The 22,374-nt window shown below is 37.2% G+C and overlaps 2 protein-coding genes across 4 annotated transcripts in view; one reads left to right on the forward strand and one right to left on the reverse strand.

Annotated features, from left to right (window-relative positions):
• Nucleotides 1-2,727: 2,727 nt before the first annotated feature.
• PEX11A (peroxisomal biogenesis factor 11 alpha) lies at nucleotides 2,728-11,923 on the reverse strand. 3 transcript variants are annotated; one of them, XM_044662490.1, is made up of 3 exons: nucleotides 11,803-11,858; nucleotides 8,713-8,828; nucleotides 2,728-3,417 (listed from the first exon to the last, which is right to left on the reverse strand). In XM_044662490.1, exons 1-3 carry the CDS (start codon nucleotides 11,856-11,858, stop codon nucleotides 2,939-2,941), a joined length of 651 nt encoding a protein of 216 aa, XP_044518425.1. In that variant the 3' UTR covers nucleotides 2,728-2,938. The 3 variants fall into 3 exon arrangements, with proteins under 3 accessions (XP_044518425.1, XP_044518423.1, XP_044518426.1); XM_044662488.1 differs by having other exon boundaries at nucleotides 2,728-3,510; XM_044662491.1 differs by lacking the exon at nucleotides 8,713-8,828 and having other exon boundaries at nucleotides 2,728-3,510; nucleotides 11,803-11,923.
• A 429-nt stretch (nucleotides 11,924-12,352) lies between these two features.
• Nucleotides 12,353-22,374, forward strand: part of WDR93 (WD repeat domain 93) — a 71,168-nt gene continuing 61,146 nt past the window's right edge. The window contains exons 1-4 of the mRNA XM_044662492.1: nucleotides 12,353-12,376; nucleotides 16,883-17,270; nucleotides 19,902-20,100; nucleotides 20,505-20,569. Coding sequence (XP_044518427.1) covers nucleotides 17,007-17,270; nucleotides 19,902-20,100; nucleotides 20,505-20,569 — 528 coding nt within the window. The 5' untranslated portion in view covers nucleotides 12,353-12,376; nucleotides 16,883-17,006. The remainder of the gene's footprint in view (nucleotides 12,377-16,882; nucleotides 17,271-19,901; nucleotides 20,101-20,504; nucleotides 20,570-22,374) is intronic.

Consider the following 22,374-nt stretch of genomic DNA (forward strand, 5'->3'; position numbering starts at 1 on the left):
CCATCTACCTATACATCTAAGAGATAGCAGATCTTCATTTTAATATAACAGTACACAGAAAGGTACTTCAGTACTTGGCTTCAGGCTTATCCCCTGATTGAGAAGCTGGGAGAGTAAAAAAAATTACTTTCCTTGCCATTAGCAGAAATACAGACATATAATTTCTGTAAAACTTGGTGGCACTTCAGTAATCTGTGACAAGTAATTAGTGGTGGCAAAGAGGTAAGAAGATAGAGAAAGCTAAGCAGGTAACAAACACTCTACTTAAAGCTTCAAAGACAAAGAATTCCAAAGGAGTTTTCAGTTATCTGCCTAACCAGAGGTTTATAAAAATGTGAAAGGCCTTAAGCAGATGCCCTCTGATCACACTCCCAGCTTCAGGACAAATTCTCAGTAAGGTTATATTCTGCAATCAGTCTGGGCTAGAGGTCAGGTTTTAAGTGCTTGGAGTAATGGCTTGGGGCCAGAGGGGAGTATAGGGCTCGATTTGTAAAAATCAAGCTCTGCTGAGAGGGCTGTTTTGCTCTCCTGAACTTAGAGCCCAGAATGTGAGTGAGAGGTGAGGATTGGTAAAAGGTCCTGAAATGGCTACTGATGGCAAGAGTCTCATTTTTTCCCCCCAGATAGGAGGTTGAAGGGCACCAGCAGCTGCTATTCTGAGATAGCCCTTGAGTTGGTCTACAGGTCTACTTTGTATTTCTTTGGTTCTAAGAATTTTTCTGGGAAAAGCAGCTTCTTCGTTTCAGAATCCACCTCTATTAGTTCTGATACTGACACTGGGGAGACAATGCTTCTCTCAATCTTATCTAAACTAACCATACAATTTCATCAGGATTACAAGGCTAACTTCAGAGCTGCTCTTGCTCTAATTCAGGCGGATTTCCAGGATCAGGTTACTTTCGCCTTTCTAATGCTATCCTCCAAATGCATTCAAAAATACAAGAATTCAATTATTGTGCTAAAAGGAATAATGAACTGAAGGAGAACATTGTACAGAGACAGATACACTGTGGCACAATCAAATGTAATGGAATTCTCTACTAGCAGCAATGCAATGATTCAGGACAATTCTAAGGGGCTTATGAGAAAGAACGCTATCCACTTCCAAAGAAAGAACTGTGGGAGTAGAAACACAGAAGAAAAACAACTACTTGATCACATGGTTCAATGGGAATATGATTGGGGATGTGGACTCTAAACAACCACCCCAGCGTAACTATTAATAATATGGAAATAGGTCTTGATCAATGACACATGTAAAAACCCAGTGGAATTGCTCATTGGCTATGGGAGGAGGAGAGGGGAAGAACATGAATCATGTAACCATGGAAAAAATATCCTAAATTAAATAAGTAAATAAACTTAATTTAAAAAATACAAAAATTCAAATCAGGCCAACAATTTATTGGCCATAATTAATTTACATTACAATTGTGCATTGTAACATAACTATAGGGTTATTGAGAAAGTTTGTTTTGGCTTAGTATTTTCCATTTTACTTAAAAAATCCCCAAACCCAGAGGGAAACAATATGGATTATATAATTTTGGAAAACTTATGTGGAAATTTGTTATTAAAATAAAAAAATTTTAAAGCATTAAAAAAGCATACTAGTTTTCAGTTTTCTTTTTATTTGGGGGTTTGGTTTTATATGAGTATTCTCTTACAACAATGACAATATAAAAATATGTCTTGCATGATTATACATGTGTAACCCAGATCAAATTGCTTATAATCTCCAGGAGTAGGGACGGAAACAATTTGGATCTTAAAATTTTGGAAAATGTTATATCAAAAATTATTACATGTAATAGGGGAAATAAAATGTTTTTAAAAATTCCCAAACCCAGCATCTTTTCTAAATCTGATGCCTTACCCAAGAAATGGAATTAAGGGAATTAAGCCATGGTCTTGAGTATGGTCTTCAAGAATAGAGGTCAAATTTCTTTTGGAAATTGAATTCATATGGCCTCTTCAACTTTTTTTTGAGGACCACTTAAGGGACCAAACTAGACCACTAGACTTAACAGCCCCTTAACTGGTGACGTGTTATATCATCCCATGATACCTACAAGAGCAGAACTAGCATATATTCATTAATGACTCAAGACTAGAGGACGGCAGCTGCTATAGAGCTTCTCACTCTAATTTAATACTCCAAATCTGAACATAGTAAATTATGCTTTTTAATGATTTTTCTTCTCTTCATCACTCTACTCCTTACACCTTCCCTTATTCTTCTTCTCTTCTCCCCCTGTCCTCAGGAACCAAACACATCCTATACCTTATGAGCTTAAGAACCTAATTACCATGGTAAACTGTGGGTGGCTCAGCCACACTCAATTTCTAGATTGACAGAATTTCATTTGGTAAAAGCAGTTACCTATAGACCAACTAACCATCAGATTGTGGAGCCTAGGATTAAATTAGGCAACTTGGACAAGGTTTATTATTGTGGTGAGTTGTTTTGAAGGATGTCTATAATTAACAATTGGGGTTTATTTTTTCCCTATACCTACTGTCATGAGTTCTTACACATCAGATACACTACTCAAAGACTCTATTACATGGACACAATTTATACTATAGTTGGGGAGAGTAGAGAATTTAAGAACTATAAATTCACTTCAATGGTGGAAGGTGGAGGAAAGGGGAAAAGAATAAGCACTTATATGGCAACTCCTATGTGCCAGGCATTGTGCTAAGGGCATTTTATAACTTTTGATCCTCACAACAACCCTGTGAGGTAGGTTCAGAGACTGTCTCTCTCTATGTTTTTTTTTCTTTAGAGACAGAGGAAAGAGATATACAGTACATATACCCACATAAGGTCAGGGAACTAAACACTTTTTGTGAGAAAGTGACTCAAGCACACTGTGACATTTTCTCAGTTATAGGCAAAGTGCTCTTCCCACTCGGAGGATCACCTTTTCAAACTTCAGCAAGTCCTTAGTCTCATTTGTGGGTAAGCTACCGTTATCATGCCTACTATGGAGGACAGGAGGCCTCCAAGACCAATGATTCCAGAATTAGACTTATAAATACCAAGCTGGTCCAAAGGATTCAGGATATCACAGAGGTTTTTCACTGTGTCCAAAAGCAAGGGAGGATGCTTCCTTAGAGATCGAAATAAGAGAAGGAGAAAGGACTGAAGCCATTCTGTTTCTTCATCAGCTATACAAGGTCCTAAGTGGTTCTGGGGCATCGATTTCTCTCTTTTTGCCTTTTCTTGCGCAATCTGCTCCATTTGTAGGGAGACTTCATACACATCTCTGATGATGTTCAGCAGGAGAGAATAGTAGTAATGGCGTGCAGCCCACTTTCGCCATTTTTCCTTGTTAATGTCAGCGACAAGTCCCACACTCCTCACCCAAAGGATGGTGTCACAAACAAAGTAAATCACCCGGTTCAGGTTGGCTATTGTTAGGCAGAGCCGAGGTACAAGATCAGACACACGAATGCTCTGTTGAGTTGCCTGGACAGCATGTACCACGTTACCTAGTCTGAACCCTGTAAGAAAAACCCATAAGTTTTTAACATAGCTTCTCATTAACATTGAAATGGGAAAGGACAGATTATCATCAGGGTATCATTTGACTTTTCATCAATTTATTGGCCTTTTGGATTCTGCAACCTGGTTGAGGAGAGGAATACTTTGTAGAGTATAAAATGAGTAAGTAAAATGATTATTATGGAGTTTTGTTGTGTGCCTATCTTATATCACTCCAATGGATTTCTTAATCCTGATTCACTACATATTCCAATTCAAGGCCATTCACAAATAAAGGCTACAATGTTTGAGCGAAACAGAAACGTTTCTCTGGAATGAAGGAGCTGCTAAATTATCACTATCATAACCTTCAGTTACCACATTTTAAAAAAATTTAACAATCATTTATTAAGAGCCTATGTGCCAGCCATTGAGAACACAATGATAATAATGATACAACTCCAGTCTTCAAAGAACTTACAATATGTGAAAGAGATATCATGTATAAATATAAGTATTACATGTTCTCCAGTGTGATGGGCAAACTTCGGCCCTCGGGCCAGATGGGAGGGGGGGACCCTGAAATATTCTATCTGGCCCTGCCACTTTATGCCTAATCTGATGAATACAATGAGTAGGATACAATACAATGAAACTTTGAAAGAGTTGCCTTAGAAACAGAGGGACAGATAAGCATTTCCTTTCCTTTGGCCCCCTCCTTAAAAAGTTTGCTCAGGGGCAGCTGGGTAGCTCAGTGGATTGAGAGTCAGGCCTAGAGACCCGAGGTCCTAGATTCAAATCTTGCCTCTGACACTTCCCAGCTGTGACTTTGGGGGCAAGTCACTTGACCCCCACTGCCCATCCTTCACTCTTCCACCAAGGAGCCAATACACAGAAGTTAAGGGTTTAAAAAAAAAATTAAAAAAAAAAAAGTTTGCCCATCACTGCTCTAGACAAATACAAGATAACTTTGAGGAGGAAGGCACAACTAGCTAGGATGGGAGGGATCAGGAAAGACCTCATGCAAAAGTGATTTTTTTTTCCTTTTTAAGTGATTTATTTTCAACATTTATTTTTTTTAAATTAACTTTGAGTTCCAAATTCTCTCCTTCTCATCCCTTCCCTCCACATCAAGAAGCCAAGAATTGTGATCTCAATTATATATGTGAAATCATGCAAAACATATTTATATATTGCCATGTTGCAATAAGAAAAAAAAAGAGCGAAAAATTATACTTCAGTCTGAATTCATTTCTTTCTCTGAAGGTAGATGACATTTTTCATCATAAGTCTTCAGAATTGTCTTGGATCATTTATATTACTTGGAATACCTAAGTCATTCACACGAATATCCTACAATATTGCTGTTACCTAATATGATGCTCTTCCTACTTCTGCTCACTTCACTTTGCATCAGTTTATATGTCTTCTCAGTTTTAATGAAACCCTATTGCTCATCATTTCTTATGACATAATAGTATTCCATCATAATCATATACCACAACTTGTTCAATCATTCCCCAATTGATGGGTATTCCCTCAGTTTCCAATTCTTTGCCACTACAAAAAGAGCTGCTAACATATTTTTGTACATATGGATCCTTTTCCTTTTCCTTTAATCTATTTCGGACACTGACCTAGTAGTGGTATTGCTGGGTCAAAGGACATGCAGGTTAATAGCCCTTTGGGTGTAGTTCCAAATGGTTTTCCAGAATAAATAGATCAGTTCACAACTCTATCAACAGTGCTTTAGTGTCCAATTTTTCCATATCCCCTCCACCATTTATCATTTTCCTTTTCTTTCATATAAGTCAATATGTTAAGTGTGACGTGGTACATCAGAATTGTTTTAATTTGCATTTCTCTAATCAATAGTGATTTAAGGCATTTTTTCATTACTTTTTTATTTCTTCTTCTAAAAACTGCCTGTTAGCAATATTGGATGATGATTTATCTATGAAAACTTGGCTACTCTCAGTCATGATCTGGGACGATCCTGAAAGACTTATGACAGGGAATGCTATTCATCTCCAGAGAAAGAACTGTTGGAGTATCTTTTACACCCTTGACAAATAAATCTTTTTTCCATTATTTTTGGTGTTTACTTTTTTAAAATTTTGGTTTCTAAATTCTTTCCCTCTCTAGCCCCTACCTTACACATTGAAAATGCAAACAATATGATATCAATTATACATGATGTCATGCACAGCATATTTCCAAATTGCCACGTTGCAAAAAAACTCCAATAAAAAGCAAAAAACATAAAAGTGAAAAAAAGTGCGGTTCAATTTACACTTGGAATTCATCGGATTTCTCTTTAAAGAAGGATAGCATTTTTTTACAATGGGTCTTGTAACTGTCTTGGGTCACTGTAATTGATCAGAGTAGCTAAGTATTTCACAGTTGATCATCATTACAATATTAGTGTTACTGTGTACAATATCCTGGTTTTGTATCATTACTATCTTTCTAGGTTTTTCTAAAACTCCTGCTTGTCATTACTCTTATAATAATATTCCATCACAATAATACTATAACTTGTTTAGGAATTTCCAAATTGATGGGGATCTCCTCGATTTCCAAATTTTTGCAAACCACAAAAAGAGATGCTATAAATATTTTTGTACATATAAGTCCTCTTCCCTTTTCTTTAATTTCTTTGGGATACAAACTAAATAGTGGTGTTGCTGGGTAAATGGGTACATACAGTTCTATAACTCTTTGGGTACAGTTTCAAATGGTTGTCCAGAATGTATAGACCAGTTTACAACTGTGCCATCAGTGTCTTTATTTTTCTGCATCCCCTCCAGAATTTACCATTTTCCTCTTCTGTCATTTTAGTCAATCTAATAGGTACGAGGTAATATTTCTGAGTTCTTTTAACTTGCATTTCTCTAATCCATAGTGACTTGGAGCATTTTTTTTTAAACCCTTGTACTTCGGTGTATTGTCTCATAGGTGGAAGATTGGTAAGGGTGGACAATGGGGGTCAAGTGACTTGCCCAGGGTCACACAGCTGGGAAGTGGCTGACTTGGAGCATTTTTTCATGTGAATGTTGATAGCTTTGATTTCTTCCTCTAAAAGCTATTCATATCCTTTGGACATTTATCCATTGGGAATGGTTCTTATTGTTATAAATTTGGCTCAGTTCTCTATATATTTGAGAAATAAGGCCTTTACAAAAACATTTTATGTAAAATCCCTATTCTGGGCCTACCCTTTCACCCAGCCATACCACTGCCAGGTTTGTACCCCAAAAAGTGATAAGGAAAAAGACTTGCATAAAAATATTTATAGCCACATTTTTTGTGGTGGCAAAAAATTGGAAAATGAGGAAGTGTCCATCAATTGGGGAATGGTTGAACAAATTGTAGTATCTGATGGTGATGAAATATTATTGTGCTGAAAGGAATAATGAACTGGAGGATTTCTACGTGAACTGGAAAGACCTCCAGGAATTGATTCAGAGCAAAAGGAGAACCAGGAGAACATTGTACACAGAGACTGACACACTATGGCACAACTGAATGCAATAAACTTCTCTACTAGCAGCGATGCAATGATCCAGGACAATTCTGAGGACTTATAAGAAAGAAAGCTATTCACATCCAGAGAAAGAACTGTGGAAACAGAAATGCAGAAAAAAAGCATATGATTGATCCCATGATTGGATGGGGATATGATTAAAGTTTTGACATTAAAAGATCACTCTATTACAAATATGAATAACATGGAAATAGTTTTTGAACAATGATACATGTATAACCCAGGGGAATTGCTTGTCAGCTCCAGGAGGGGGAGAAAAGGGGGAGGAGAAACACGAATCATTTAACCATAGAAAAATATTCTAAATAAAAAATAATAATAAAATCCCTATTCTGTCCCCCTCCCTGTTTCCTGCTTTACTTTTAATTTTAGCTGCATTTATTATTTTGTTTGTTCAAAAACAAATTTTATATTTCATTTAATTAAAATTATCCATTTTACTTCCTGTGATCCTCTCAGACTTGTTTGGTCATAAATTCTTCCCACATCCATAGATATGATATATAAAATTTTCCATTCTCCCTTGATTTCCTTATGATTTCAACTTTTAAAACTAAATCATATACTCATTTTGACCTTATCTTGGTATAGGGTATGAAGCTGGCTTATACCACATTCTGCCAAATTGTTCTCCAGTTTTCCCAGAAAATTCTGTCAAATGATGAGTCCACCAAAGCTTGAATCTTTGGGATTATTAAACACTAGATTACTATGGCCAATTACTAGTATGTATTCTGTATTTAATCTATTCCATTGATTCATCTCTTTATTTCTTAGCCAATACCAAATTGTTTTGATGATTACTGCTTTGTAATATAGTTTGAAATCTGGTACTACTAGGCTGTTTTCCTTCACATTTTTTTCATTAATTCCCTTGATATTTTTGACCTTTTGTTCTTCAAATAATTATTTTAAAAATGTTATTTTTGATATGTTAATCCCTTGCCCAGAATTGCCAATGGTCTAGAAAATCTGAGAACTAAAGGGAAAAAACATTTGTATAGGAATCAGTAATCCTTGGTTCTCATCCTACCTGTCACTAACTAGCATATCACACACAACGATATGGGCTTTTCCATCATCATTTATAATAGCAATGACTTAAATAGGTGTAAAATGCTGACAGTATTGTGTGTTTCATGCTAAGCCAGCGAGGAAAAAAGCCCTATATGATTTATCCATCTCTCCAAGTAAAGAGTGAAAGGAAGAAGAAAATGGGAATTCAGAATTATGTGAAAAAAGTGTGAAAATGAGCAGGGTGAAAATTAGGGTTTGACTGCTTTACTTCTTCACAGAGCCTGAATATATTTACAGGAAGCCAGAAGTACTTGGAAAAGCTTTCTTGACTTGTTGAAGCATCTTAATGATTCTAGGAAGTAAAAATGAGCTAATATAATGAACTATTCCTAACTGGTTCTGGTTATGTAAGAGGAAATGGCATAGCACCAAAAAAAACAAGGATCATGCCTGTGGGATGGCCCTTCCTTATCAAATCATTTAATTTCTTCGTATCTTTCAGTTGCTCCATCTGCAAAACGAGGTCCACAAAACTGGATAACATCAACAAATATAATCAAATACAAATTAGGAATAGAAAATGATATGAGCATCAAAAGTTCTGAGGCTAACGATTCTAAACTAGGTGGCTCTGTCTCTCAAGAGACAGGGTACTTACATTTACGACCACTGCTCACACTAGATTCCAGTTTCTTGAGCTTCATTACCACCTTCTCTCTATCAGCCTTAGACTCTAATAAATATCTAAGCAACATGCATGTGTACTGAATGGCTCTGGAATGAAAAAAAATGAGGAGAATGATTTAGAAGTCAAGCAAAACAATTCATGAGGAGGGAAAGAGAAAGGTGCATTACTAAAGGCAGTCCTCAGGATAATTTCTATGAAACAGAACTCATAAGAGGAATATTCTGCACAAGTTCCATAAGGCCAAAGGGCAATACAAGTAATGAAAATGCAACATAAAGGTGATGGCAAAGGACTTTGAAATAATCTAGTGAGCAGAAAAAAGCAGGCATTTTGTTGACACAAGTGGTGGTAATAAAAGCAGATGTTGATCAATGAGAGAAATAGCTCAAAAAGCCATCTCCTGTTTAAACCATGTACACAAAAAAGATCAGCTAAATTGTTGGTGTTGAATTATTTTAAAATTTCCATAATAATTTTACTAAGCAATCTATTATGCAACTTACAATATAAAGGTCCCATAAAAGAATATGTGTAACACAGGTAATGTAATATTTATAGAGAAGACTGGCCTTTGAATCAGGAAGATCTAGGTTCAACCCTGAGTACCTACTAGCTCTAACCACTGACAAGTCAAGCAACTATCTTGCAGATTTGTACTGGTGGGGAAAGTTCTAAAACCAGTGAGTTTCTGCCACTAATGAAACTGAGAAACCTGGCAACATAATATGGACTACTACATACAAAACAAGGGATATATTTTCTTACATATGTGGCTTTCTAATAGGGTTAAATATAATAAATGGGAAAAAATACAAAATACAAGTAAAATTTGACTTTAATGAATGATACCATTTTACTATCCAGTTCATTAGAATGTTATTTCCATGTATCAATCTACAGTCCCTAACATTGTTTCCTAATACAGACACAATGTATGAAACTTTAAATGACTTATATTCACAAGTCCCAGTCCATTTAGCAATCTATATAGTTAGCTAACTACTTCATAGCAAAGTGCATCTTTTTTATACTGTATTCCTATAACCATATTTCAACATCTATGCCATTAAACATTCTGAACAAATTTTGGCAATTTTTTTCTTTTTATTTCAAAAAAGAAAAATGCTTTCTAGTCATCTAGCAGTCCACAAAAGAGCTATCCCCTTTGACTTGGTAACCCCACTCCTGGGAATATAATCCATGGAAATAATTAAGCAGAAAAACATTTCATTGTACAAATATATTTATAACTGTGTAATTTATAATAGCAGAAAACTGGAAACCACTTACATGTCCTGTAGTTAGTTAGAAGTAGGTAAACTATGGTATGCATACTAATGTAATAAAAGCATGATGTTGCCCTAAAGAATGGCAAATCCAAAGAATATAGAGATATATGAGAATAAATAAAAAAGAAACAGAATTAAATCCTGTATACATACAGACAAATCACATTGAAAATATTTGGGCATATGAGTAAACACATATTTGTACTCCCTGGCTAAAGTTACTCAGCTGGCCTCAGATTGGGACAAAAAATAAAATATTTCCCTGAAAGCAAGTTTAAAGACTAGGGAAAGACCCTGTCATTTTAAAGGAAGTCTGCTTCTCCTGTTAGTGAGGAGATTGGGGGGGGAAGTAGGTAATATAATAAAATAGAGCAAAGAACTGGGATCTGGCAAAGTAAACTACAATGCTCATCTGTATATGCATCCTCTGTATGCTTATGTTTATATTTTATTGAAGTGTGAATGAAATATGACATTTCTGATGTAGTGGGAAGCTCATTATAGGAGTCGAAGAGTATTAGAAAAACAGGAAAAGCAGCCAAATGAAATTGTAAATTTAACTACCTGAATCTGAATTCAAGGAGGTTGATTACCAACCAAGTTTTTATGAGGCACAGTGAAATATTTTCTAACTAGATGTGTTTAATATTTTATAGGCAAGGAACTATCAAATCCTGTGATGCAGTGGAAAAAGTACTGTTATCTCAAATTGGAAGGCCCAAGTTCAAATTCCTGCTCTGCCACTTACTGTGTGGCAGTGGGCAAATCATTTAAGGATCTCAGTTTCCTGATCTTTAAAATAGGGGCCATGTAGGAGCAGCTGGGTAGCTCAGTGGAGTGAGAGTCAGGCCTAGAGACAGGAGGTCCTAGGTTCAAACCCGGCCTCAGCCACTTCCCAGCTGTGTGACCCTGAGCAAGTCACTTGACCCCCATTGCCCACCCTTACCAATCTTCCACCTATGAGACAATACACGGAAGTACAAGGGTTTAAAAAAAAAAAATAGGGGCCATGCTACATAATCTCTTAAGTCATTTAAAACTCTAAAGCTATGATTCTGTTAACTAAAAGAGAGGAATAGTGAGCATTAGTAGGGCATCTCATTTCTAAGTATATGACAAAAAGGAATTCATAAAATTATTTCTTAGGGCATTTGTCATCAGTGCTTCTAGATTTGTTCCCCTTCTCAAAAGGGAGGACCGTAAAATCTTCTTTTTAAGAAAATTCCAGAAGAGATTCTCCGAGGTTTCCTTTCACTGAGAAAAATTATCAAGAAACAAAGTTACTGATTTTGGTTCTAGGATGTTAATGCCATTAGGAATTTTGAAGGAGTATACCGAATTCACTGGGATTACACAAGAGAGGAATTTGTACCACGGGTCTTTGGTATGAGCAGGGGTTGAGATGGGGTTGGGGGAAGGAGTTTTCACTCATATTTGAATAGCTGGTGGTTTCCTGAAGCTTTATTTCCTTTTACCCCTAGTCTGATACGTTTAAAGATTTTGGGAATTAGAGATGGTCGGTTAGCCTATGTCCAACACTTCTAATGGAACCTGATGGATTCAGCTTACCCCAAGCGGGGCAAAATGTGAATAAGTCGGGGCCCGAGGGATTCTGTCTTTTCGCTGACTCGCCACTTTTCGGGTTCATAAAAATTTTTTATTATTTGCAGCTGAGAGCTAGTAGGGCCAAAGGTTATGGGGGGAAGACGCAGTCCTGGGGCTGCAGGGGCGCACGGTGCACCGGTATGGGAGAAGGGAAACCCAGACTCACCTGAAGAGCCGGTCCCTGCCCTGAGTCTGGTTGGTGAAGCGAGTGAAAGTGTCCATCTTGCCTGCCCACCCAACCATTTCCCACTGGGGTCAGAACAGGCCAGAGTAGGGCCCGCACCGGAGCAGAGGGCGCCGAAGTCCCCCCGGGATCGGGTGACTAGACATTTGGCTTGCCCGAGCGGGCCGAGCTCTCTCCACTTCCATAGGGGCGGGCACTACCCAAAGGGTAGGGCGGGGGCTGGAAGAGGGAGGGCAGAACATCAAGTACGAGCCAGAGGGAAGTGTGGTCGCCCCTCCTCCCCCACAGACCGGAATCTAGAGCCTCGGGCAGAGCCGGAAGAGGTCGCAGCTTCCAGGACTTCCGGTTTGACCCGGAAGTTACAGTTCCCCTAGCAACAGAGTTTGAGAGACGCCGAAAAGACCGAGCACGAATCTTCGCGGCAGAACGGATACACAGTTTCCAAGGAGCCCTGTCGGCTTCAGTTAAGACGTCTCTGTCCAACCTGGGACCCGGAAACCTTCGAGGCTGGCTGCCACCTAGATGGAGCGTCCTCCAGTCTCCTTGGGTTTCTCAGGTACATTCGACCCCATCATAACAGCCTCCCTTCCCCTCTCCTCTCCACGCGAGAGCTTCCAAGAATTTCCGTTGACTACGTTCTCTAGGCGTGATGATCAAGGGTCATAATCTTAGAGTTTAGAGTGGCAAGGGGATCTTCAAGATCTTTCCCTGGGGTTCTTAATCTCGACGTTGATTATTTTTTGAATTAATTAAAATTTTATTTTAACTTAATTTATCAAAACTTATTTTAAAAAATTGATAATTATTTTAATATAGGAGGGAGGGGGGATTTCCTTTGTAATCTCATGTGTTTTGTTTTATGCCCTGAAAAACATTAGTATGAGAAAAGATTCAGAGGCCTCACTAGCCTTCCAGAGAGGTCCATGTTACAAAAATTAGTTAGGAGTCCCTGTTCTGATCTGTGAAAGTGAATGCACAAAATAACTTAATATGTTGGAGCTATCCAACCAGATAATGAAGGAGAGCTGTGTGAGACTGGGGTGGACAAGCTTGGAGAACTACTGGGAATGAACTCAGTAGTGTCATTAAACATGAAGACAGTCTGAGAGACCTGCTCCGAGGTCCCTGAGATGGGATACTCAACTGACCCAGGGTTTCAAAAAACAGTCTGTTAGGGAGGAGGGGAGGAAAAGAATATGAATCATGTAACCATGGGAAAATATTCTAAATTAAATAAATAATTTTTTAAAAAAGAAAATGGAAGAGTATTTGGAAGGAGAAACTACTAACAACAACAATCATGGGGTACTCAACTTACTTTGGGTCTCAGCAGACTCTATCTCTGTTAGCTGTGGAAACCTGTTCAAATGTTATCCCTTGACCGCCACAGAACACCTGGTTTTAAGACTCCATGGGTTATTGCACTGTAAAACCTTGAGTCTAAGTTTCCTCCTTGTTTATCTTGCTAAAGAAGGTGCTATTGTACCAAAAATATGGACCAAAGAGTTTTTGGTTTTGCTCCTGAAACTTTCACCTCACCCTGTGTTCCATCATCCTGGGTTCCTGGAACTCTCTGTCCATCGTACTCCCATATCCTTTCCTGCCTCCCTTAGTTTAAAAAAAAAAATTCTGCTGATTAGACCAATTTGTTCTACATGCGCATGTAATTAACTTACTTAATACTGTTCTGTAAAACTGGCCATTCTTCCCCTGGGGAAAGAGATTTCAGTCTCATAGGGTTTGAGCTTCCCAAATTGTCCCTCAGGTAATCTTCCTCTTAAGGACAAGAATTACTTAGGTTCCATGGGAGTCTGTGCTTGGCCCAGTACTTCCCCAATGTGCTCCCCTCTTGGGAGAAAGAGAAGCCCAAGCTTCATAGAGGTCGTGCCTCAGTTTACAGGTCTAACCATTATTTTACAGTTGAGTAGAAGTGACTTGCCCAAAGTCACATAGATAAAATCATACAGTTTGAAAAGTAATGGCATAGTTATAATGGGCAGTAGTGGAAGAACTACATGTACTATTAAGATGCCATGGAGATGGCGAATACAGCCACGTGCTCAGTGGATTCAGAGCCAGGCTCAGAGACGGGAAACATGCCCTTGAACACTCCCTAGCTGTGTGACCCGGACAAATCACTTAGCCATATTTGATCTTCTGCCTCAGAACCAACACTTAGTAATCATTCTAGGACAGAAGGCAAGGTTTTAAAAAAAATGCTTTTAGGGAGGAAGTATGCTTCATTTTCTGCTTTCCAAGATTTTCAGTTTTTTTCAGAATTCACCTCTGTCCTCATGTTTACTCAGTATTTAACTATATGTTTTAATTGAGTTTCATATAAGTAGCAAATTGTTGGGTTTTGTTTTCCATTCCTTTATCCTTTTTACTAGAAAATTTAACCCATTCATATTTAGGGTTATAATTGTTAACTGTGTTTTTTTCCTATTAACTACATACGCACATATATACATACTATTACATACTCCTCCCCAGCTTCTTACAAGCAAGAACCAAGTTAGGACTCTGAGCCTTAGTTGACTCAGTCCAAACCAAAGTCCAGGTCTTTCTTTGGACTTCTCAGAGATAAAGAGGCCAATAACTTTAGTTCTTCCTTTTTACTACATGTCCAATTATTTGATGTTTAGGCTTACTTTTGTAGAATATTTTGTTTTGAGGTGACACTACATCTCTTCTTCATAATATCATATTCAAATTTTTCTGTTGACCAGGGCTTATTGATTTTAGGGGAACCTAGGAATTAAAACTTTTTTTTCATTGCTGATCACAAAATTTGTTCTTTGTTTTTGTTCTGCAATTTGACTAAGTTTCTGGATGATTTAAACTTAAGGTTTTGTTCCTGGCTCAGCTCCTCTCTTGACTCCTATTCTGCTAACTGTCTTCCCACCTAGAGAAACCTAGAGTATGTTCTTCTCATCATTGATGACTCTTTCACTGACACTGATATTTCAGGGAGCATTCCAGCTTTGTTTACTTTATTTCCAGCTTGACTCTGGACTTTTCCATGTCTTCATCAGCCATGTCATATCCCTTGTGTGTACCTTACCTTGCCTCTGGTCTTTTTCCCACCTTCCCTTTATCTGGATTCCCCAATTAGAAAGTGATCTCTTTGAGTTAAAGGACTGTCTTCTTTCTGCAAAACTTAAATGACTTATAAACTCTCTATCCTTCCCCTTCCCTCCCCTAAAGTTATAATGAATTTATCCAAATTAGCTCCCAACCTGATACTAGCTTAACATATTATTATACAATTGCTGAATTTATTGATATGATGTAGCTTTTAAAAGTCTAAATACTACTACTCTATGCATAATTAATGTTGGTACATCAGTCTTCTTTCTTCATCACTTTCTTGGTCCCAAGGCTTCAGACTATTCCATAGCCATCCCCCTTTCTTCTCCTATCTCAGGACTGGTCTTATTTATTCATGCATCCCAACTCATCTTGGCAATAGGATTCTCTTTGAATACTTCTAAGAAATTAATTCCAAAAGTTAAGTGTTTAAAACTGCCCTATCTAAAGGGACATAGGTTTGCCCTGGGTCACTGAGAGAATTATGAAAATAGGGAGAAGCTAAGGACAGGAGCAGCAGGAAAGACAGACTCAGTGTCAGGAATTACATTGTGTATGGAAATATGTCTTATATGATAGCACAAGTATAATATATATTATATTGCTTGCCACCTTGGAGAGGGAGAGAATTTGTATAGCAAAATGTCAGAAAACAAATGTTAAATTTTGTTTCAGTATGCAATGGGAAAAATACAATAATAATAGTTAACATTTTTAAAAAGTACATTTGACATGTTCTTTCACTTTTCTTCTTGTCATTACTGCATTTTTTTTAATTGTGGGACAATTTATTTGTGTTATTTGGTTTGGTGAGGGGAGAGCTATGTCTAGGAATCCTCTCATTGTGCCTTCATTCCAGGATTACCTGCCTTATGTGATTCTTATCTATTTTATTCCTTTTATAGAGGATCCATATAAAACCTCTGCTTCTTTTCATATTTTGTGGATATCAGTTCAGCACTCAGACTGTCAACCTTATATCTCTTTCTCTTCCTCCCTCTCCTTCTCCTTTTCCTTCTCCCTCTCCCTCTCCCTCTTGTCTAGTCCTACATGTCTGAAGGTAAGTCATTGAGAGTAATAGTCTGCATCATACTTTCACCTACCAAGAATCTATTGCCTTTTGGGTCAGTTTCAATTGTTATTTCTTCTGAGATTGTAATGCTCCATTGTTTGTAGCCTTGTCACTTTCCTGAAAGTTTTGTTTTTGTTTTTTCTTTTTTTTAAATTAACTTGTGATTTCATCTTTAGTATAAGTTTCTTGTGAAGAATTTCATCTACCAGTGCAAATCTGGGTTTCTTTGTAACATATATTAAAAATATAACAGTGAGTTGTGTGGGATTCCTGGGCATAATCTTCAGTATTTTTAATTCAATCCATCTCATTCTTATCATCTGTTTTAGATCTGGTCCAAGATCATTGTCTGCCCACAGTAACTGCCCAAGATATATGAACTAACTCAAAGGGCTGCTTGTCTAACTGTGTTTTGTAACTTTCACAATATGAATTTTAATTTTCTTTATTTTTACATTGTAAATGTTTGAATAAATTCTTTTAAATGGATATATGGCTTTAATCAAGCAAGTTTTATGATATTCCAGGATTCAGGGCAATTAGAGTGATGAATCATAGACTGTTAAGAGTTGAAGTAACCCTAAAAATAATTTAGTAATAAGAATAATTTCTGTGACATGCAAAAACCAGAGTCATTCTTTAAAGTCATATATTCTGTTGGGTTTAAAAGGAAATACTTCCTGATTGATACCTAAAATGTCTTCAGTAATTTAATGATAAATATCAGCAGACTCTTGAGTATCAGTAGAGAATTTCTCAACTGACATCATAACTGACTGTGGGGAATTTATTTGATGAACAAGAAAAGGAGCCTGAAATAATCAAAGTTCAGGTTTCCAAAGGGAATAGCTTATTTATATTGTCTTATCCTTACTAAGCTACTTTTTATTTCTTTTAAAGTGTCTCATTCCTTCAACAACAATTCAAAACTTTGCAGAAGCTTGTGAAGAAACTATCACTTTCTACCATTATATATCCAAAGAAAATTCATTTTGAAGGCAACAGGTAAACCAGTAAGATCAAGATGCCAGTATATATCCGGAAAGGACCCCTGGAGATCCCCCCTTATGAAGAACAGGATTGGATTAAGGATGAAGATGGAGACTATTTCTTAAAGGATCCAGATCAAATTCTTGATTCCCTACCTCAGCCTTTTCGGATGATCAGTAATCTGATAAACCTATTGTTTGACCGGACATGGGAAACCATTGAGGAGAGAGAAGCAACAAGGGCAATTACAATTATTAAGAGTAAGCCAACTGTCTATTTACCAACTCAAGAAATCAAGGTATATATGAATTCATTGAAATTTGGCTAGTACAATAGCTACCACAACATTTAATAATAGCATTCATATAGCACTTTAAGATTTGCAAAACAATTTTAAAATATAATTACATTTTATTCTTACAACAACTCTGGGGAGTAGATGCTATTTTTATCTCATTTTTCAAATGAAGGAAATGAGGCAGGAAGAGATCAAGTGACTTAACCAAAATCATATAACTAGTAAATGCCTGAGGTTGAATTTGAACTCAGGTCTTCCTGACTCTAGGTCTAACAGACTATATACTGCAACACCTAGCTGCCTAAATATTATATTAAGTTTAATATACCAGTAAATAAATATAACTTGGAAAGAGTTGAGGTTCTTGCCCACTGACTTGTGATTAGTGTGAAAAGGAGAGAGGAAAATGAATCTGGTTTCAGGGATACATTTTCCTACTATGGTAGAAAGCAAATGTTTCCTCTTATATCTTTGGTGAAAGTATTAAAAATATATTTTTGTTAGTCTCTTTGTGATGAGCGTCATGTATTGGTTAGAGAGCTAGCCGTGGAGACAAGATGACTTTAAAAAACATGCTGATTATGTGATCTCTGGGCAAATCGCTTACCCTCTGATGCTCTATATTGATGAAAAGATAACCTGGACCTGTATTGGTAAAGAGAATTCCTCTCTGGGGAGTTCCTAATACCAGTGGAATCATAAGCCTAGTCTGTGATATTCAGTGATTTGATTCAATAAATGTTTATTAACACCTACTGGGTGAAGGACACTATGCTAGCCTTAAGGATACAAAAAGAAAATAAAAAATCATAGTCCCTGCCTTCAAAAGGCTTAATTTGGTACAGGGGATAAAATATCTACCCAAATAGCTAAAATGTAAATTACAGCATAAATAGATGAGAGGTCAAATACAAAGATAAAATATTAGGGGGAGAGGGATTGTTTGAGCCAGGGTGAATCAGGAAAGGCTTCCCAAAGGAAGTAGTACTGAGCTATATATTTTTTTTTAATTCTTACTTTCTGTTGTAATGCATTACACTGTCCTAGGATCAGTTCTAAGACTGAAGAGCAGCAAGGGCTAGACAATCAGGGTTAAGCTACTTGATCAGGGTCATACAGCTAAGAAGTGTTTGAGGCCAATTTTGAACCCAGGTCCTCCCAACTCCAGACCTGGCTCTCTATCTACTGTGCTACCTAACTGCCCCTAAATTGGATCTTAAAGAAAAAGAAGGATTTCATAGGCAGTGGGGTAGATGGAATTCATTTTAGGTAAAGAGAATTTGCCAGAAAGGCAAAGTAGGAGAGGGCAGGATGAAGGAGAACAATCTGGCTAGAATGTGGAGAAGTGTGAAGTAAGGCCAAGAAGGTAGGTTGACATTAGCTTCAAACGAGAGGGCTCTTGAGGATCACTTTGCCCTACTGACCCCCAACCTTGTTCACTCAGTATAGGCCAAACCTCTAGATTGCTCTGACCTCCCTTTGATTGTTATCCACCCTTTGCCAGCTTCCTTGAGGTATTTAGTAGCAATAATCGTGGTCTTTCCAATGTGTTAGAGCCTATCTGAGTCTCTTCTCTACTGATAAAACATACTCATTAGAGCATTAGAAATAAATGTTTGCTTTTCATTTTAACTTCTTGATTTGAAATCTGCACATAATTTGGTCAACATAGTAGGAACCTATAGTTCTTACTGGGCTTACTATGGATAGAACATTAAGCCTGGAGTCAAGAAGACCTGGTTTCAAATCCAGCCTCAGATATTTACTAGCTGTTTGACTCTAGGCAAGTCATTTAACTTCTGCCTGCCTTATTTTCCCCATCTATAAAAAAATCTATCTTATAGGGTAGTTGTGACAATTAAATGAAATAATATTTGAAAAAGTATGTAGTATGGTGCCTGCCACATAATGGGTACTATGTAAAATGCCTTCCCCCTTTCCTCATGGTTAATATCTCTATATTTCCTTGCTAATGCCTGAAAACATCTTTCTGAGAATTTTTTCCTGAAAGGAATTATCCCTAAAGCCTTTTGATACATTTAAAAATTACTGTTTTCTTTTTCTTTTTATTAACCCTTACCTTGTATCTTAGAAGTGATACTAAGTATTGGTTCTAAGGCAGAAGAGAGACAAGTGGTAGGCAATTGAGACAGTAAGTGACTTGCTCAGTGTCATATAGCTAGGAATTGTCTGAAAACAGATTTGAACCCAGAACCTCCTGTCTCTTCTCCAGGTCTGACTCTTTAACCACTGAGTCATTCTTAAATCACCTGTTAAAGACATATAGGAAAGTATTTTAACCAATAGGAATGCAACACAGGTTAGCATTTTTTCCCCCAAGTTCTGTGAAAAAGACAGGAAGTTGAGGGAGGAAGGCTTCTTTCTTCATTTATCCCCAGCTATGTAGTTGAACTCTGTAGAGCTAAAAGAGTGCTTTCATAAAACAAACTATTGTTGATTCTTAAAGATTAGAATTAGTAATGTGAGGGGATTGAGGGAGAAAAACATATTATATTCGTGAAGATTTTTCTCTCCTTGGAAAGCAGCTCCTGTTACAGAAGATATCTAGACCTAAGCATAAGAACAATGGTAACTGTTGATCATATGTTATGTTCTGATTTGTCTTTACAGTCTTGGGGTGAACCATCCTCCATTGCCGTCTCTAAACACTATGTGTTTATTGCATCATCCAATGGATTCAAGGTCTTCAGTGTATTGGATGATGAGTATTCATTGGTCCGTAATTGGGAAATGGTCAAATATGGGATCATGTCCATCTCAGCTACAGAAATAGGGAATGAAATATTTGTGACTACTGTGGATGAAATAGGTACTTACTCTTTCTGGGGGTTTTTTGGTTCATTCCAAAGATGCCTATAGATCTACACTGATCAAAAGGCAACCTATCTTCTGATAGGGATGTGTATATTCTCTGTATTGCTTGAATCGTATTGGCTACATTAGGGTCTGCTTTTCTCCCTCAGTTTAAGTTTGGGCATCTATATTTAAACAAGTGTTCTAGGAAGCTTGAGGAGAGAACTTTGAAGGCTTGGAACAAAAGCTTTGGATGGACATCAAACAATTATCAGGGAAGACAAAAAAATTAGTGTGCAGGAATAATTAGTTGAGATTATTCAATGTAAAATTGGGGCAGGAATTCAACCACACAATTAGGAAACCAGACTTCTTGACTAGCCTGCTTTGTTTCTTATGATGACTTGTTTTCTATTTCAGGTGTTGCTCGTGTCTTTTATTTTTACAAAGAAATTATTTTCCTAATAAAAGCCATGAATGATGTGGTGAGTCTTCCATTTTTGTCACTTACAGAAAGACTATATTGGAATATTGTGAAAATGTTTTGGGCTAGGAGATGTAATGAGGAAATTAGGAAATTAGATATTTAAGGTAAGATAACACCCAGGCTGTCTCTAAAGACCTGAGAATTCCAACCATGGAATGAAGAGAAGGGAAGTTCTTCCTTGAGAGACTCTGGTTAAGGCTGAGACAGGAGTAGTATGATTTGGCCAAGCTGAAGGAAGGAGGTTTTAGCTGTGTGGTCCAACTTTGCCAAATATCCAAGGATCTGACAGAGTGGAATATCACTGAGAAGAAAGATACTTCAATCAACTATCGTGGCCTAGGTAGAGAAAGGTCTTGGATATCTGTTGGTGGACAGCAGATTTATCTACCTTACTCCCTAGAGATTTTTGAGGATTAACTGGCTGTGGATAAAACTTGATCCTTGTTTCCTGTGACATCTGTGACATCTTGGAGCACTGTGGACAAGTGTAGTGAGAATCCCACCTCTCCAGCCCTCTCTTATTCTAGTTAGAGATTTAGTTTAGTTTAGACCTTAGTTTGGTTAAGTCATTTGGATTAAAATAGTGTAGATCCTGACCCAACTCCCAGTTCCTGAGTTTGTCCTTAGAAAACTAGGTTAGGGTGACCTCTCTCTACTGCCCTTACCTTTTAAAGTCATTAAAAAGTGTTTTTTATTTCTGTTATGTCTTTCCCTGTAGAAGATATCCTTGGCTGATTTAGTCTAAGTGGCAGTTGGACTGCCACTTACTCACATTGTCATGGCTAGCCCCTTTTGTATTTAAGATAGTTATACATCTTCACCCTTCATTCTTACTTCATTCCTTTCCTCCCAAAAAAACCCCTGTGTGTGTATTTGTGTTTATTTACCCACTTCAGATCGAAACCTCAGATGGCTTGGGGGAGAAAAGTAGTTTGGATAGTTAAACTAACTCAGTAGGGAGAACTGTTCAAGTCAGAGGCTAAAGACAGACTGATCCCCAAAATTCTATTCCACCCTCCCAGTGGTTGACTGAGGCTTCAACATTCTAAGCCAATCAGGAAAGACTGCTTTACTACTGGGCTCTTTGAGAAGTAGCATAAGGCTCTCACAAGGTTCCTGGACATTTAAAACTTTTTCCTGAGGGCTTTTAATCTTTTTTCAGTGCTTATCTTTGCTGGTTGGTTGTTTTTTCTTCCTTGTTTCTTTGTTTTGTGATTGTTATTGTTAAAATCTTGTTGTAAACCCAGAGTATAAGCCAATCGACTGTGACTTATTACTATTATAATAGCACTATTAGTGGAACTCCAATATTAGTAACAACTATTATGGAGGAAATCTCTGTGTTTATTATATGTGGAGGATGTTTTACTTTATCCCTTACATGGTATTTTGTGGTATACCTAAATATGTTAAGTTGTTAGATTTTAAAACAAGTAGACCTACATGGGAAATAACTTTACTAGATATGATGGCACATATACCAGTGCTACTCTTTTGTTACATGACGTACAGATTGAGATTGTTATTGAAGTATATGTTGTATACTATTAAGATAATAATTAACTGGTGGTGTAAGGAATCAGAAATAAAATTGATGATGAGATTGTTACAAATAAAAATGGATAATATGGAAGTGTATATAAAACAAAATAGATTTCCTGACACTGGCTTCGGTTGTGCATAGCATTCAAATAACACAAAAATAGATAATGATATTAAGGTTTCTGAGGACACTAGGACAGAAAAAGAACTAAAAGCCCAGAGTAATAGTGACATCCCAATTAATTTATTTCCGCTTCGAAA

This window comes from Gracilinanus agilis, chromosome 2 (assembly GCF_016433145.1).
Source record: "Gracilinanus agilis isolate LMUSP501 chromosome 2, AgileGrace, whole genome shotgun sequence".
In the NCBI taxonomy this organism is placed as follows: Eukaryota; Metazoa; Chordata; class Mammalia; order Didelphimorphia; family Didelphidae; genus Gracilinanus; species Gracilinanus agilis.